Source organism: Piliocolobus tephrosceles, chromosome X, assembly GCF_002776525.5.
Source record: "Piliocolobus tephrosceles isolate RC106 chromosome X, ASM277652v3, whole genome shotgun sequence".
NCBI classification, from domain to species: Eukaryota; Metazoa; Chordata; class Mammalia; order Primates; family Cercopithecidae; genus Piliocolobus; species Piliocolobus tephrosceles.
In genome coordinates this window covers 66,277,693-66,295,433 of record NC_045455.1, presented here as the reverse complement: position 1 = coordinate 66,295,433, position 17,741 = coordinate 66,277,693, and the positions used below count along the sequence as shown (strand labels likewise).

At 37.7% G+C, this 17,741-nt stretch overlaps 1 protein-coding gene across 2 annotated transcripts in view; it reads right to left on the bottom strand.

Moving 5' to 3' along the window:
* The window catches only part of DLEU7 (deleted in lymphocytic leukemia 7), a 135,648-nt gene that overhangs the window by 109,415 nt on the left and 8,492 nt on the right, over window positions 1-17,741 (bottom strand). Inside the window, exon 2 of one of the 2 annotated variants that reach the window (XM_023187358.1) lies at window positions 5,100-5,720. The exons of the other annotated variant lie outside the window; for it this stretch is intronic. Coding sequence (XP_023043126.1) covers window positions 5,514-5,720 — 207 coding nt within the window. The 3' untranslated portion in view covers window positions 5,100-5,513. Of the gene's footprint in view, window positions 1-5,099; window positions 5,721-17,741 lie in introns of those variants that run through there. 2 annotated transcript variants of the gene reach the window in all.

Here is a 17,741-nt window from a genome sequence, read left to right as displayed (position 1 = left end):
AGTAATAGGGGATGCTATTTTTGCTGAGGGGGCTACAGAGGGCCTCCCTAATGTGGAGGTTTTGGAGCAGAGACCTCCTTGAAATAGATGAAAAACATTGTTCTGGCAGAGGGAAGAGCAAGTGCAAAGGCCCTAGGATTGATCATTGTCATATTTGAAGAGGTGAGTGGCAAAGAGACTCGTGTCTTAGACGTGTAGTAGGAGATGGGTCAAAAAGGCAGAATTTGGATTTTATTCTGAGTAAAAAGGGAAGCCATTGGTAGAGCAGAGATGTAATTGATCTAACTTTTTTTTTTTTTTACTGTGGCCAATGTGTGGAGAATAGACTATAGAGAGCAGAGAAGTACTATGACCGCTACTCAGGGAGGTACTGCAATATTCCAGGCAGGAGACAATAGTGCCTAGGACTCGAATGGTGGCTATGGAAGTAGGGAGAAGTGATCTGATTTGAGACATGTTTTGAAAGTTGAGCCAACACGATTTGCTGATTGAGTGAATTTAGGTGACACTATTAGGGCAGTCAAGGATGTCGCTAATGTTTTTTGCCTGGAAGGATAAGAGCCATGGCCAACTGAAATTTGAAGGATGGCAGAGAAGCAGTCTTGGGAATCCATAATTCCATTTTGGAATTTGAAATGACTTGTGGCATCCAAGTAGAGATATTCTGTAGTCATTTGAACACAGGAGTCTGGAGCTCAGGGTGAAAGACATATATTGGGCATCATTAGTGAATAGCCAGTATTGTAAATCACCAACTAGTAGGTGTAGTTAGAGAAAAGGACTAAAACTGAGCCCTGAAGCACTACACAATTAAGAAATCAAGAGATGTGGAAGAACCAGGACAAAAGTCTGTAAAGCAAGCCAGTGAGGAAGTAAAACCATGAAAATCTGCTGACCTGGAAAACAAATAAGAAAGTGACTCAAAGAGGGAATGGTCAACTGCATCAAACACTGCTAATAGATCAAGTAATATGAGGACTGTGAGTCTACCATGGAATTTGTCAGTGAGACAGTCATCAGGAGTCTTGACAAGATAAGTTTTGATGGAGTTGTGGGCACAAATCCATTTGAAGTGGGTTCAAAAGGGAATCAGACAAAAGGAATTGTAAGCAACTAATTTGGAAAATTATTCCAGTGAGTTTTGCTGTTAAGAGGAGCAAAAAAAATACAGAGCAGTAGCCAGAGGAATTTTTTTTTTTGAATTGGAGATACTATAACATAATATCATGCTGACACAATGATATTATGAGAGGCAAAAATTGATAATGCAAGCAAGAGAATGAATGTTAAGGGAGAATTCCACAAGTGAGTGAGAAGGGACAGAGTCCAGAGCCTTAGTGGCCAACCAGTCCTGCAGAGGAGCAGGGCAGCCCTCCTTATAACAGAAGCAAACTCAGAGTACCTGTGTACAGATGCAGGGTAGATAGATCTGCTAGTGAGACGAGGAACATGCTCTTCTTATGGCTTCCACTGTCCCTGTGCAATCAGAAGCAAGCTCATCAGCTAAGAATGAGGTGAGTAAACAAGGGTAAAGTTTGAAAAGGTGTGGAAGGGCCTTCAGAGAGTAAATTGTTAAGGCCAGCAGTGAATTATCTAGTGAATTTTCCAGAACAGTGCTTTCTCATAGAAATATAATGCAAACCATCAATGGAATATTAAGTTTTCTAGTACCCATATTGAAAACATGAAAAGAAATAGGTACAATTAATTTCAATGGTATATTTTACTTAAGCCAACATATTCAAAATATTATTTCAACATGTAATCAGTATAAAAAGTACCAAAATATTTTAGATTCATTTTTTTAGTAATGAGATTTTAAAAGCCAGTGTGCGTTTTACATTTCAGCACATCTCAATTCAGATGAGCCACATTTTAAGTGCTCAGTAGCCACGTGTGGCCAGTGCTACCATACTGAACATTGCAGGTCTAGGAAATGAAGTAATGCTAATGGAGAATGCCAAGGGTCCCTGGAGATTGGGAGCCACGAGCTGAAGTGAGGTTAGTATGGCTGAGTGTTTTTCTCCAGCCATATTCAGAGCTCCTGTACAGATGTGGAGTAGGCAGAGAGTTGAACTTGACCAGGGATTGAGTTCTGCAATCAACATTCAACCAAAGGCAAAAAAGGGAAGGGAACTGGTGGCATGTGGAACCAACTGATTATGTAGACTGACCATAGAACATAAGACACCGAAGTTAGCATGGGGTAGGGGAGGGGTGTAAAAAGGTGGTGGGGCAACCAAAGTTCTAGTAGCATCATAGAACCTTAAGAACTGTAGATGCTATGCAACATACAAAGATGTCTAGGTAATCCCTGCCCTCAGCAAGCTAATCTTGACAGCAGATTTACCAACAGTTATGCTATTAAGATGGCATGTGATAAACACCAGAAAAGTAGCACAAAATGTGTTCTATGGGAGTTTAGAAGAGGAAGCGTTCACCTCTGGCTAGGATGGCCCATGAGGGTTCATGGAGGTGTGGTGGGTAAGTCAGATCTTTTTTTTTTTTTTTTTTTTTTTGGCAATTGAAATGTACAGATCTTTATGAGTATAAAAGTTAACTGAATAAAACTCTTTACAAGGAAGCTATTATCAAACATCAACCATCAAAGAAAATTAGATTTTAACTAAAATTACTTTTCAATTACCGACAGCATTCTTTTTTTTTTTATTTTTATTATACTTTAAGTTCTAGGGTACATATACATAACGTGCAGGTTTGTTACATATGTATATCTGTGCCATGTTGGTGTGCTGCACCCATCAACTCGTCAGCACCCATCAATTCATCATTTATATCAGGTATAACTCCCCAATGCAATCCCTCCCCTCTCCCCCCTCCCCATGATAGGCCCCAGTGTGTGATGTTCCCCTTCCCGAGTCCAAGTGATCTCATTGTTCAGTTCCCACCTATGAGTGAGAACATGCGGTGTTTGGTTTTCTGTTCTTGTGATAGTTTGCTAAGAATGATGGTTTCCCAGCTGCATCCATGTCCCTACAAAGGACGCAAACTCATCCTTTTTTATGGCTGCATAGTATTCCATGGTGTATATGTGCCACATTTTCTTAATCCAGTCTGTCACTGATGGACATTTGGGTTGATTCCAAGTCTTTGCTATTGTGAATAGTGCCGCAATAAACATACGTGTGCATGTGTCTTTGTAGTAGAATAATTTATAATCCTTTGGGTATATACCCAGTAGTGGGATGGCTGGGTCATATGGTACATCTAGTTCTAGATCCTTGAGGAATCGCCATACTGTTTTCCATAATGGTTGAACTAGTTTACAATCCCACCAACAGTGTAAAAGTGTTCCTATTTCTCCACATCCTCTCCAACACCTGTTGTTTCCTGATTTTTTAATGATTGCCATTCTAACTGGTGTGAGATGGTATCTCATTGTGGTTTTGATTTGCATTTCTCTGATGGCGAGTGATGATGAGCATTTTTTCATGTGTCTGTTGGCTGTATGAATGTCTTCTTTTGAGAAATGTCTGTTCATATCCTTTGCCCACTTTTTGATGGGGTTGTTTGTTTTTTTCTTGTATCTAGGTAGTACCATTCAGGACATAGGCATGGGCAAGGACTTCATGTCTAAAACACCAAAAGCAACAGCAGCAAAAGCCAAAATTGACAAATGGGACCTAATTAAACTAAAGAGCTTCTGCACAGCAAAAGAAACTACCATCAGAGTGAACAGGCAACCTACAGAATGGGAGAAAATTTTTGCAATCTACTCATCTGACAAAGGGCTAATTTCCAGAATCTACAAAGAACTCAAACAAATATACAGGTAAGTCAGATCTTAAAAGATGAATAGGATATTTGTCAGTACATAGGAAACATGGTACAAAGTGAGGAAAAAGCACAAGCACAGATAGAAAATAAAAAATGTTCACTATTTCTTTGGATAAGGTTAAAAAAAACAACTTTAATATTCATGGAGGGACTCATTAATTACAATGGGGTAGTAACGATGGGTCTTGGAAGAAAAGTAGAGCTAATTTCCCTGGGGGAAGAAAGACCTCATCATAAAAGAAAGGCATCCCCCCAGAATACAATGTTTCTTAGGTGTGGGAAAACTGAGTGGCAAAGATTATTCTCAAGAAATAAATGCCTACCGCTTCTCAGCCTTTTGGCTAAGATCAAGTGAAGAAATAAATGCCCTTTATTTCTGGTCCACCTCACCCCTACACATACTCATGCACATGTAAACACATGAGCACACACACACACACACACACGCATGCACACAGACACACAAACCGTCCATCTTTCCTTTAGAATTCATATCATATACTTAGCTCCCTTCTCTGGAAACGGTCAGTTACTTCCAAAGAGAAGCAATGTTTACCTTTCATTCTCAGATTCTGGAAGAAAATATTTAGAACCAACTAGGATCAGAGTGGGTGAGATTAAAAAGGCTTTGATTACTATTAACACCTTAGAAATAGTACTGTACTCCCACCACACAGACCTAGTTGATGATTCTTTTAGAAAACAAGCTGCACATATATACTATAATCTTTTTTTCTAAATCTGTTGCTGTTTCTATTAAAATTTTAAGGGAAAAATAGCATTTTACTTTGGCTCTCAACACAGTCATCATTGAACAACAAGAAATTTAGTTTTTCCTAAGAAGTATGTGTGGACTCTTGTTGAAAAAAAAATCATCTTCTCTCTTCCCAGCTCTACATGGTTTGGGAAACCTGCCAGTAAATCCACTCCCTCCCTTTTTTCAAATAATTTCCTACTTCAATCAGAATATTTAGAAACAGTAAGAGCTAGACTTTTCCATGTGAGACTTTAATAATACTGTGCTTTGTATTTATATATCATACATGATTGGTACGTCATAGCTCACTATTACTTTAAAACTAATATATTTTTATATATTAGTTTAAAAACTAGTATATAAAAGCACAAGGTTTAGAAGCAACTCTTCTTGTGCTCAACAGTAAGTTATTAATGTCAGGATTGAAACTCATGATTACTGACACATGTAGTCCTACAAAGGTCATTCTTGTAACATAAAAGGAAGTGTCCAGTAAGTATTAATGGAACATAGCAATTATCAAATATCTCATTTATTCAAGGTCATTTTAAGAGCCAAGGAACTTTAATTATATAAATAACCACATTAAACCCTTTAGACCTACTTAATATGAATACAAATTAAGGTATTATTCAATAAAAACTAATACTTAATATGAATAAATATATACATACATAATCAAATCAGTTTCACAAAGTAGAATGTATTTCAATCAGAAAGTCAGCAAATAGGTCAATATACTTAAAAATGTGAACTACTGCTTTAAAAAAAATTTCACTAACATGCTGTAATCCTGAAGGCTACAGATGCCACTGGTCAGACTGTTTCACGTGCCATCAAGTCTTTCCCCTTTGGATATAAAAACACCCATTGTCTGCTGACCCAATTAATTAGGAAGGAAAGTGTCTGGTTCTCTTAACAGTGCTGGCTGTGGTTTTACTCCCGATACCTTTAACACTCATATGTCTGGGAGATTCTGTAAAATCTGTCTCAAGGAAGCACAGGCTACCATGTGGGCATCTGAAGGAAGATTAGCAAGTGACTGAATCAGCTTCTTGACTATTGTCTTCAAACACTGGTGGGCAGCATTCAAGTCTCTGTCAAACTGCTGTCCTTCAATCTGTAGAGCCAAATGACTGCAGATGTTTCTAAACTCAACACTATCCTGAAATGAACAACAAACACAAACAAGAAATTAGATAGGTTATGGGGGACATTTGTTGTACTTTGCTTACTCAAATTCCATTCCTTTCTCTTCTGGTGACAGCACTCTGTGTTTTGGTTTCCTTTTTTTTTTTTTTTTCTTGGAAAACTACCCCCCATTCTTAGCCTATGTAGTTGGACCGAAGCTGATCACAACTCCAGGGACCAGGCCAATCAGAGCATGGACAGATCAGAATGGACAGATGATCTAAGCCAAGGCCAATAAGCCACAGGCCCAGGATATCTGCTAGACAAGACCTAAAGAGGATCTGCTATCCTCTTTAACTGAGGCTGTTGGAAAATATCTTGCCACCATAAGGATAGCATCCAAATGAGAATGCGGCCAACACAGAAGAAAGGAGAACCAAGAGATTAAAAGAGACATATTCTAATCTAATACTTTCTGCGTATGTGGCTCTAGCTATACTTGAACAATAAACCCCAAGATTTTTTGGCCATCTGGGTCAATAAATATCACTTTTTTACTTAACCCAGTTGGACTTGAGTTTCTGTTACTTGTTCCTGAAAGAACTGTGACAAATACACAAATAGCGTATGTTTCTATTATCCCATACTCACTGTGTTCAGTATTCCAGTACAGAATTTGTTATTTAATGGACATGGTCTCAAGAAATCCCCAAATGCAAATTTAGAAAGAACAGTTCCCAGGTAGTTTAAAAGAAGGAGGTAATTCAATATTTTTAATCCCTAAATGGTTTTTTCCCTAAAATCCATTGCACATAAATGGTACATTGAGATGATTCCACATCAGAGATAATGTTGAATATACGATCTCTTTTCAGTATACAGAAATGACATCCCCAGGACTTCTGGTTCTGGCAACAAAATGAGAACTTAGTTTTCCCAAGGAATTCTCTTTGCTACTGAATTCCTAAAATTCTACATAAAAATAGGGCAAACATCCTTTCTGAGCTTGCAAGAAAATAAGAGAAATCTCTCAGAAGCCAAAAATTTTAAAAAGATTATTTTAGCTGCCTACCAGTACCATGAAGACATGAAAGTCCGTCTCTCTTGAGCCGGGTTTGGGATGGAGAGTAAAGTTGTCCCTCGGAATGTGTAATAGCAGACCTATATTACACAGTTGTTTGACTTTGGAATTGTCCTCTGTACCAGATGAACATCCTGGGAACGCTCGTGCTAAGAAAGTAACTTAAAATTTTGAACTGGGCTGAAACAGCCATGAACACATGACAAAAACAAACAAAAACATATTCCAGGGAAACATGTCTGCAACCATTGCCCTACAATAGTATATGCATAATGCCTATGTTGACGATGAAGTCAAAGTATGAAATTTAAAACACAATCTACCATGATACAGCAGATGCAATATGGGACAAGATTACACTCGAAGAATTTAAAATAGAGACTATAAAATATGTTTTAAATCAGCAGTCTCCAACCTTTTGGCATCAGGGACCAGTTTTGTGGAAGACAATTTTTTTCCATGGCTGGTGGTGGCAAATGGTGTCAGGATGAAACTGTTCCACCTCTGATCATCAGGCATTAGATACTCTTTTTTTTTTTTTTTTTTAAGAGATGAGATTTTTTTTTTTTTTAGTCAAATAATTAGTCATTCTTGAGTCTGCATGCTTTGTCAAATAAAAATTATTTTATGATTGGCAAAATTTTCTTGTTACCAATTATAAAATAAACCCAGTATGCACCTTAAAAAATAACAATCTTTAACAATCTTTTTCTTGAAGGGCAAATCACAACATGCTGATTATTTCATAATAAATTGAAGGTGAATAAAGGAGAAAATGCAGTACATTTATACTTTGAGAAGAAACTAATTCTAATACTCATGTGTCACCTTAATACTCATGTGTCGCCTTATTCTGGCTGGCATACAGTAGATGGCCCACAAGTGTTCAGTGATTGAATGAATGATTGGATGAATAAATGTTATTCTTGAAAAAAATCTTAGTAATTACTTCCTGATCATACTGGATACTGTCAGGTATAGTTTCAGAAAATATTCCATAATTTAATTAATAAAACTGGGAATTAGAAGAAAGAAAATTTGCTGCTAAAATACTGCCAAATATCCAGTTGTGTGGTGTTAATTTGGTAACTTCGATAAGGCCTTCTTATTTACTCTAAAAATTTCTAATATCGTATTTGTTCTATTAGCCACCTATTATCTGATGATGAGTGGCTGGAATTTCTCTGTTAAACCTTCATTCCCTTAGCCCTAGTTTTACAATGATATTTAAGTGCAATCATTCTTGCAGATATTCACAGGAACACCTAGTGCTTTTCTTAACAACAAATTTAATTAAGATCATTATTATTTTTTATTTTTTATTATACTTTTAAGTTCTTGGGTACATGTGCACAACGTACAGGTTTGTTACATATGTATACATGCGCCATGTTGGTGTGTTGCACCCATTAATTCGTCATTTACATTAGGTGTATCTCCTAATGCTATCCCTCCCCTCTTCCCCCTTCCCACAGACCGGTTCCTGCTCACGGCCCAGGGGTTAGGTACCCGTCCGTGCCTTAAATGAGTAAACATATCAAAGAAGAAATCAGAAAAGTGTTTTAAGAAAAAATGGGCTTGTAAAAGAAGCATATCCACTTCTAAAAGAATGAAAATTATAGTAGAAATTTAAAACTTAATTGACAGCTTAAACACCTGATTAAATCTATCTAAAGTGAGGATGAGGAAACTAGATAATAAATATGAAAAAAATACCTTAGAATGCAAGATTACAAGTTGAAGACATGGGAAATATGAATGAGAGGTTGAACAACATGAATGACAGAATGAGAAAGTCCAATAAACACTTCTAGGAGAACAACAGAGAGAATGGGAAAGAGTCAATATTAAAGAGAACAATGGATTAGAATTATACAGAGTAGATCCAAAACAGAAATCTTTATATTAAGGAAGTAAAATATGCCATAGGGAGAACAAGTTAAGTGAAATCCAAATCTAAACTCATCGAGGCAAAATTACTTTTAAAGGCAATCAGAAGGAAAAATACAGATGGACTTCAAGGTATGACAAGACAGCAGCTGACTTCTCACCACAACAATAGAGAAGACAATGGAATAATAGCCTCAAATAACTGTCAACCTAGAATTTGTTTATTCCTACTAAACTATCATTTAAAACTCAGGGAAAAATAAATATGCTCTCATTTAAGAGGACAGAATTACCACTAACAGACTCTCAGATATTTCTGAAGACATAATTCTGAAAGAGGAAATTCAACTGAAAATGGTTGAGATTCAGGATGCAACAGTGAACAAAGAAACTCAGAAACAAGGTATAAATCTAAAGAATTTATTGTTTAAAACAAAAATTATAACAACTAACGTGGAGTTTAGGGCATCTAAATGTGGTAAATGAATGACGGTTCATTTTAGAACCATCTGAGCAAGATGTTTCTCAAATGCTGAACAGCAGTGACATGTCGAATGGAGTGGCACTCTAAGCACTGTATTATTCAAGAGAAAGGTGGCAAGCTCATACATTTCAAACTTGTTAGGTACATGTGTGAAAAATGTAAGAGTTATTATTAAAAGTAGAGAAATAATACATAAAACTCCAAAATCAGCAGAGGGAAAAGATGAATTAAAATTTTATTGGCTGGGCACAGTGGCTCACGCCTGTAATCCCAACACTTTGGGAGGCTAAGGCAAGCAGATTGCTTGAGTCCAGGAGTTCGAGACCAGCCTGGGCTACATGGCAAAACCCTGTCTCTAAAAAAAAAAAAAAAAAAAAAAAAAATGCAAAACTTATCTGGGCAAGAGGGCATGCACCTGTGGTCCCACCTACTCAGGAGGCTGAGGTGGGAGGATCACATTGAGCCCAGGAGGTCAAGGCTGCAGTGAGCAATAATCATGTAATTGCTCTCCAGCCTGGGCAACAGAGCAAGACCCTGTCTCAAAGAAAAAGAAAAAACAGATTATTGACCCTATGTATATAGAAGGTAAACTGGAGAAATAAAGATACAAACAGAAGGCAAGGTAAACAGAAAACACTAAACAAGATAGTAGTAGTAAGCCTACACATATCAGAAAGCACAACAAATACAAAGCAATAAACTCACCTTTTGGAAGATAGTGATTACTACGTTGGTTTTATATGCTGTTTACAAGAAACACATTTAAAACTAAAACCACATAAAGATTGAAAGTGAATGGGTATTTAAATATATGCCAAGCAAAGAGAAGCCAAAATAAAACCATAAAAAAATCATTATTTGGGATAAAATAAACTATGAGTAATAAAATGAATGATTCCCCAAGAAGATGTCACAATTTTGTACTTGTATGTCCCTAATATGATAATCATAACATACATTCAGTCTACACACATACAAGCTGATTTTAACCTAGCTTCTTCTGAAACTAGATTGATCAAACAACAAAACAGAGAAAGATTGAAAAACACTAACCACAAGCTTGAACCAATGGAAATAAGAAAATATACATTATTGTCAAACATATGTGGACTATTTATAAAGCTGACTATATTATAATGTCACAAAGCAAATCTCAACAAATATCAGAAAGTCTCTATCATGCAAATCACAATGCAAATAAATGAGAAATCAATAACATAGATACCCTTCCCAAAACGTGTGTGACTTAAAAAATCCACTGCTAAATGATTCATGGATCAGTGGAAAAAAAAAATTGAAATTTTCAAATACTTTATACTGAACTATATCACAAATTTGTGGGATGTAGCCACAGTGAGAAACGCTTTGACTTAAATGATTATGTAAATAAAGAATAATCTCTGAAAACCCATGAGCTAAAAATTCAACTAAATAATGTAGGAAAAGAGAAACAGATACTGTCATTCAAAAGAAAATGGAAGGAAGAACTAAAAGTTGAACCAAAGTTTGATGAGGGACCAGAGTTTTCTTCCTAATTCTGTCTATAAGGAGAAACTATTCTTCTCCCTATGAAAAACCCTGTTTTTTTGACTGAGAAGGACCTGGGTTTCTGACGAAGTACTTATTTGAAAACATCCGCCGGAAACAAAACCAATGTTCATTTCAACTTAGCAAACAGTGGCAACAGGACCACCTGTGAGCTAGGTGCCGAGACAGAACCATACCACGCTCAAGGATTCGCAAGCTACCATACTTTTTGTTCTTTTCTCTTTAAAGCATTCTTGCTTCCCTACCTTTGTGTGTTGCTCATTTCTGCCCAGAAGGTGTCAAAGAGCTGTTTAGATCAAGCTTGTCCAACCTGTGGCTCAAGATGGCATTGAATGCCGCCCAACACAAATTTGTAAATTTTCTTAAAACACTGTGTGTGTGTGTGCGTGAGAGAGAGATTTTTTTTTAATTTAGCTCATCAGCTGCTGTCATTAGTGTTAGTGTATTTTATGTGTGACCCAAGAAAATTCTTCTTCTAATGTGGCCCAGGGAAGTCAAAAAATTGGACATCCCTGTTGTAGATGACCTGTCCCATAGCTTATGGGGTGGCCTGTGTGCTGAAGCATACTGCTAGGGAATGGGAAAGTAGGAGAGAAAAATCACTCTGGACTATTTCCTCAAGATCCACATCAAGGGAAATTGTCCAATTGCTTTATAGAAGTAATCCAACACTAAGTACAAAGTATAAGGATCAAAGAAAACATGCAAGGGGAAATTCAAAATAGAAGGACCCACTAAAACGTGTGCCGACGTATGCCTGTTAGCCAGTGTGCAAAGGAATTCATCACCCAAGGAAGACTAAAATGCCTTTAAAAATATAGTTGTGGGCCGAAAACCCGAAGTCAATTTCACATTTTACTGTAAAGAATCAAAGAAGGCATCGTTTGGGGAAATTACACGTACAATAAAAGTCGACTGCTGGGCTGTACTGGTCCCTGAGGCCCTAGGCAAACTTCAGATCTCTGGCAAGCTTTGTAAACTATTCTAGTACAGTATTTCCTTTTTATCCTTTCTCAAATATATTAGCAGTCAAAGAAAACAAATTAATAGGAATAGGCTTTCCATGGGACTCTTAAGCCAGGGTAGGGAAAAATAAAACAGGTGAGTGCTTCTCTACCATTCAAGAAGGTCTGAAGGCCAACTCTGGATCCAATAATCATTGCCTTCAACCAAACTTCTGCTGAGTCTGCATTGGAAGGTAGGGGTCACAAGTCACAGCATTAAGGCAATAGTATATTAAATGGCTCACAGGCTTTCAGTAGAAACTCACATGATCAATATTGGTGATGATTTCACTCAGGATGCTTTCCATTCAATGACAGAGCCTATCCTCCCAGCCGCTTTTATTTAGCAAATCCCAGATGCTCCCAGAAATGATGTAATATCCTACACGATGCTTTGAGTACTTTGCCAGAATTAGAACTACATGGTTGAGCAATCTAAAAGTAGATTTCGAAACTTCTAAAGCCTTGTGTAATTTCAGACTCTGGATATGAAATGTATTGATTGCTACAGCGGTCCAAATTGATGGCCAGCATTTACATTTTTAAGCCAGTTGAGATACTCTCATGTGACTCAACTGATCTATTGGGGTAATGGCCTTGGCCTGTTTAATTCAGCTAAATGAATTAGTTAAATTTATTTCAAATGTGTATCAAGCCTCCACCACATGGCTGGATAAAAGGCAATAAGATATGGTACTTGATCTATAAAGTGCTTATGACCTACTAGGGGGAAATGAGACACATAGATCATATACCAAATATCCATTGCAATATGATGAGGGCTATGGTAAAAACACAAAACCCCAATTCTATGGAAGAATAGGCATGTATACACTCATAATTTAAGCACAGCACAGGGTTCATGCAAAGCTCGTTCTGTCATGTGACTCCTTCCTATAGCATGCTGGGGTTTTATTGTTCAAAATTCATTTGGACACACAAGAGAAATTCATGTGCTTAGGAGGCAATCCATTCAAAGAAATAGCTCTAGATTTTACATTATGGCTTATTAATTTTTAGCACACATCTGCCCGTGGTAGGCAGAGTAACAGCCTTCCAAAGATGTCCATATCCTAATTTTCAGAACCTGTATGTTACCCCACATGGCACAGGAATTTTGCAGATGTTAATTAGAACAGGAAGCTCTCCAAGCCATTACAAAGACCCCGGGGATGGAGACAGAGCTCATTCCTTCAAGAGCACTGGACTTGCCATCTGAACGCTGGTTCTACCCCTTTGGCCAAGCCATTATGCCTATGGAACACTCAGTTTTCTGATCTGTAAAACGGAAACAATAATAGTTACCACATGGAGGGGTTTCAAAAGTCAAACTAGCTCATGTATATGGAAACTCTTTGTATTTTTAGGTGCTCCTTTACATTAATAACTAAAGTTATAGCGGACTCTGTTAGACATTGGGAGATCAGTAAGGAGAAGGAGAGGGGAGGGGAGGGTAGAGGGAAAAAGAAAGCGGAAGGGAAAATAAAAGAAAAGAAAAGAGAAAGAAAACAAACAAACAAAAATCTGCCCTGTAGAAACTTAGAATCTAATTGGTGAGATGAAATTTATTTGCAATTGTTCAGTAGGAATGTCACAAAAATAAGATTAAAGTTCAACAACAAAGGTGGAGGCCATTAGTAAGCTTTTTGCAGAAGAGGAGAATGGAGGCTTGCATGAAGTGTCAGAGAAGTGGTAGGTGGGAAAGACTGTATTAGATACTACAAGATAGATAGGTGGTATGGAAGAAAGCATTATTTGGCTCATAGGCCCCTGTAATCAGAATAAATAACAGAAGCCAAAGTGTGGAGTCAAGAAGGGGCTGGGTCAGGGAGAAGGAGAAAGTCTGAAAAGAATAGAATTTTGTGTAGAATATGAGGATATGGTTGTATGGAAAGCCTTGAACGTCAGAGTAAAGTTCCTGAACACTTTCAATCATTGGAGCAACATACAAACCAGCTTTTGAAAAACACTGGTCTGGCCTACATGCCTGAGTACCTACTCAGCATCAGACTGTGAGCTTGCCTCATTCTATACCTTGTCTCACTCAGTGCTCATCACAATCCATGACAGATGAAAAGAAATGTGGCTTGGGGAGAGTAAATGATGTAGCTAAGTAACACAGCAAGTTAGTGACAGAGTTAAAATTAACTTCTCCCAGGGATGAAGCTGAATTGATCACGGTGGATAAGCTTTTTGATGTGCTACTGGATTCAGTTTGCCAGTATTTTATTGAGGATTTTTGCGTCGATGTTCATCAGGGATATTGGCCTGAAATTTTCTTTTTTTCTTGTGTCTCTGCCAGGTTTTGGTATCAGGATGATGCTGGCCTCATAAAATGAGTTAGGGAGGAGTCCCTCTTTTTCTACTATTTGGAATAGTTACAGAAGGAATGGTACCAGCTCCTCTTTGTACCTCTGGTAGAATTCGGCTGTGAATCCGTCTGGTCCTGGGCTTTTTTTAGTTGGTAGGCTATTCATTACTGCCTCAATTTCAGAACTTGATATTGGTCTATTCAGGGATTCAACTTCTTCCTGGTTTAGTCTTGGGAGGGTATATGTGTTCAGGAATTTATCCATTTCTTCTAGAATTTCTAGCTTATTTGCACAGAGGTGTTTATAGTATTCTCTGATGGAAGTTTGCATTTCTGTGGGATTAGTGGTGATATTCCCTTTATCATTTTTATTGTATTTATTTGATTATTCTCTCTGTTCTCCTTTATTAATCTGACTAGCAGTCTATCTATTTTATTAATCTTTTCAAAAAACCAGCTCCTGGATTCATTGATTTTTTGAATGCTTTTTCATGTCTCTATCTCCTTCAGTTCTGCTCTAATTGTAGTTATTCATTGTTTTGAAGAACACTGGTCTGGCCTACACGCCTGAGCACCTACTCGGCACCAGACTGCAAGCTTGACTCATTCTATACCTTGTATGCTAGCTTTTGAATTTGTTTGCCCTTGCTTCTCTGTTTCTTCTAATTGTGATATTAGGGTGTCAATATTAGATCTTTCCCATTTTCTCCTGTGGGCATTTAGTGCTATAAATTTCCCTCTAAATACTACTTTAGCTGTGTCCCAGAGATCCTGGTATGTTGTATCTTTGTTCTCATTGGTTTCAAAGAACTTATTTATTTCTGCCTTAATTTTGTTATTTATCCAATAGTCATTCAGGAATAGGTTGTTCAGTTCCCATGTAGTTGTATGGTTTTGAGTGAGTTTCTTAATCCTGAGTTCTAATTTGATTGCACTGTGGTCCGAGAGACTGTTTGTTATGATTTCCATTCTTTTGCATTTGCTGAGGAGTGTTCAACATATGCAAATCAATAAATGTAATTCATACATAAACAGAACCAATGACAAAAACCACATGATTATCTCAATAGATGCAGAAAAGGCCTTTGATAAAATTCAACAGCCTTCATGCTAAAAACTCTTAAGAAACTAGGTATTGATGAAACATATCTCAAAATAATAGAGCTATTTATGACAAACCCACAGCCAATATCATACTGAATGGACAAAAGCTGGAAGCATTCCCTTTGAAAAACCAGCACAAGACAAGGACACCCTCTCTCACCACTCCTATTCAACATAGTATTGGAAGTTTTGGCCAGGACAATCAGGCAAGGGAATGAAATAAAGCATATTCAAACAGGAAGACAGGAAGTCAAATTGTCTCTGTTTGCAGATGACATTGTTGTATATTCAGAAAACCCCATCGTCTTAGCCCAAAATCTCCTTAAGCTGATAAGCAACTTCAGCAAAGTCTCAGGATACAAAATCAATGTGCAAAAATCACAAGCATTCCTATACACCAATAATAGACAGCCAAATCATGAGTGAACTCCCATTCACAATTGCTACAAAGAGAATAAAATACCAAGGAATACAAATTACAAGGGATGTGAAGGACCTCTTCAAGGAGAACTACAAACCACTGCTCAAGGAAATAAGAGAGGACACAAACAAATGGAAAAACATTCCATGTTCATGGATAGGAAGAATCAATATTGTGAAAATGGCCTTACTGCCCAAGGTAATTTATAGATTCAACGCTATTCCCATCAAGTTACCATTGACTTTCTTCACAGAATTAGAAAAAACTGCTTTAAATTGCATATGGAACCAAAAAAGAGCCCGTATAGCCAAGACAATCCTAAGCGAAAAGTATAAAGCTGGAGGCATTATGCTACCTGACTTCAAACTATACTACAAGGCTACAGTAACCAAAACAGCATGGTACTGGTACCAAAACATATATAGAGACCAATGGAACAGAACAAAGGCCTCAGAAATAACACCATACATCTACAACCATCTGATCTTTGACAAACCTGACAAAAACAAGCAATGGGGAAAGATTCCCTATTTAATAAATAGTGTTGGGAAAACTGACTAGCCATATGCCGAAAACTGAAACTGGACCCCTTCCTTACACCTTATACAAAAATTAACTCGAGATAGATTAAAGACTTAAATGTAAGACCTAAAACCATAAAAACCCTAGAAGGAAACCTAGGCAATACCATTCAGGACATAGACATGAGCAAAGATTTCATGAGTAAAACACCAAAAGCAATGGGCAACAAAAGCCAAAATTGATAAATAGGATCTAATTAAACTAAAGGCTTATGCACAGCAAAAGAAACTATCATCAGAGTGAACAGGCAACCTACAGAATGGGAGAAAATTTTTGCAATCTATCCATCTGAAAAAGGGCTAATATCCAGAATCTACAAGGAATTTAAACAAATTTACAAGAAAAAAACAACCCCATCAAAAAGTGGGCGAAGGATATGAACAGACACTTCTCAAAATAAGACATTTGTGTGGCCAGCAAACATACGAAAAAAAAAGCTAATCATCACTGGTCATTAGAGAAGTGCAAATCAAAACCATAATGAGATACCATCTCATGCCAGTTAGAATGGAGATCATTAAAAAGTCAGGAAACACAGATGCTGGAGAGTATGTGGAGAAATAGGAATGCTTTTACACTGTTGGTGGGAGTGTAAATTAGTTCAACCATTGTGAAAGACAGTGTGGCGACTCCTCAAGGATCTAGAACTAGAAATACCATTAGACCCAGCAATCCTATCACTGGGTATGGACCCAAAGGATTATAAGTCATTCTACTATAAAGACACGTGCATGCATATGTTTATTGCAGCACTCTTCACAATAGCAAAGACTTGGAACCAACCCAAATGCCCATCAATCATAGACTAGATAAAGAAAATGTGGCACATACACACCATGGAATACTATGCAGCCATTAAAAAGGATGAGTTCATGTCCTTTGCAGGGACATGGATGAAGCCATCATTGTCAGCAAACTAACACAGGAACAGAAAACCAAACACCGCATGGTCTCACTCATAAGTGGGAGCTGAAGAATGAGAGCACATGTACACAGGGAGGGGAATATCACATACCGGGGCCTGCAGGGGGGTGGTGGACTAGGGGAGGGATAGCATTAGAAGAAATACCTAACGTAGATGATGGGTTGATGGGTGCAGCAAACCACCATGGCACACGTATACCTGTGTAACAAACCTGCACGTTCTGCACAGAACTTAAAGTATAATTAAAAAATTAACTCCTCTGTTTCAAAACTCAAACATTCATCAGACTCACCCCAGATCCCATATGATGCCAGGTACAGTAATGACTTACAGCGCCAAGCTCGGCCATGTGGTGTGGGAGACAAGACTGGCAGGAATTATAGAGTTGTAGTTGCTCCAGCAGGGTGACAGGGGCTTCTTGGAAGCAAGCGGGAGAAGCACTAAACCAGTTTTGGGATGGAACAAAATGCCTACAGGTGAATCGTTTCATATTTCATTTTTGGCCATCTTCACACTATTTTTCTTAAGGTTGGCTGAGTGTTATGAGTGGTAAAAATTGGCAAGGATCGCATCCAAATGGAAGACTGTCCTGTTGGCCCATCCCTCCTCCCTGCAGCGTAATTGAGAGGGCTTGGCTATTCGAAAGATATTCAAAGATAGATATTCAAGGCATGGAATCTTCTACACCCCATGTACAATTGCAGA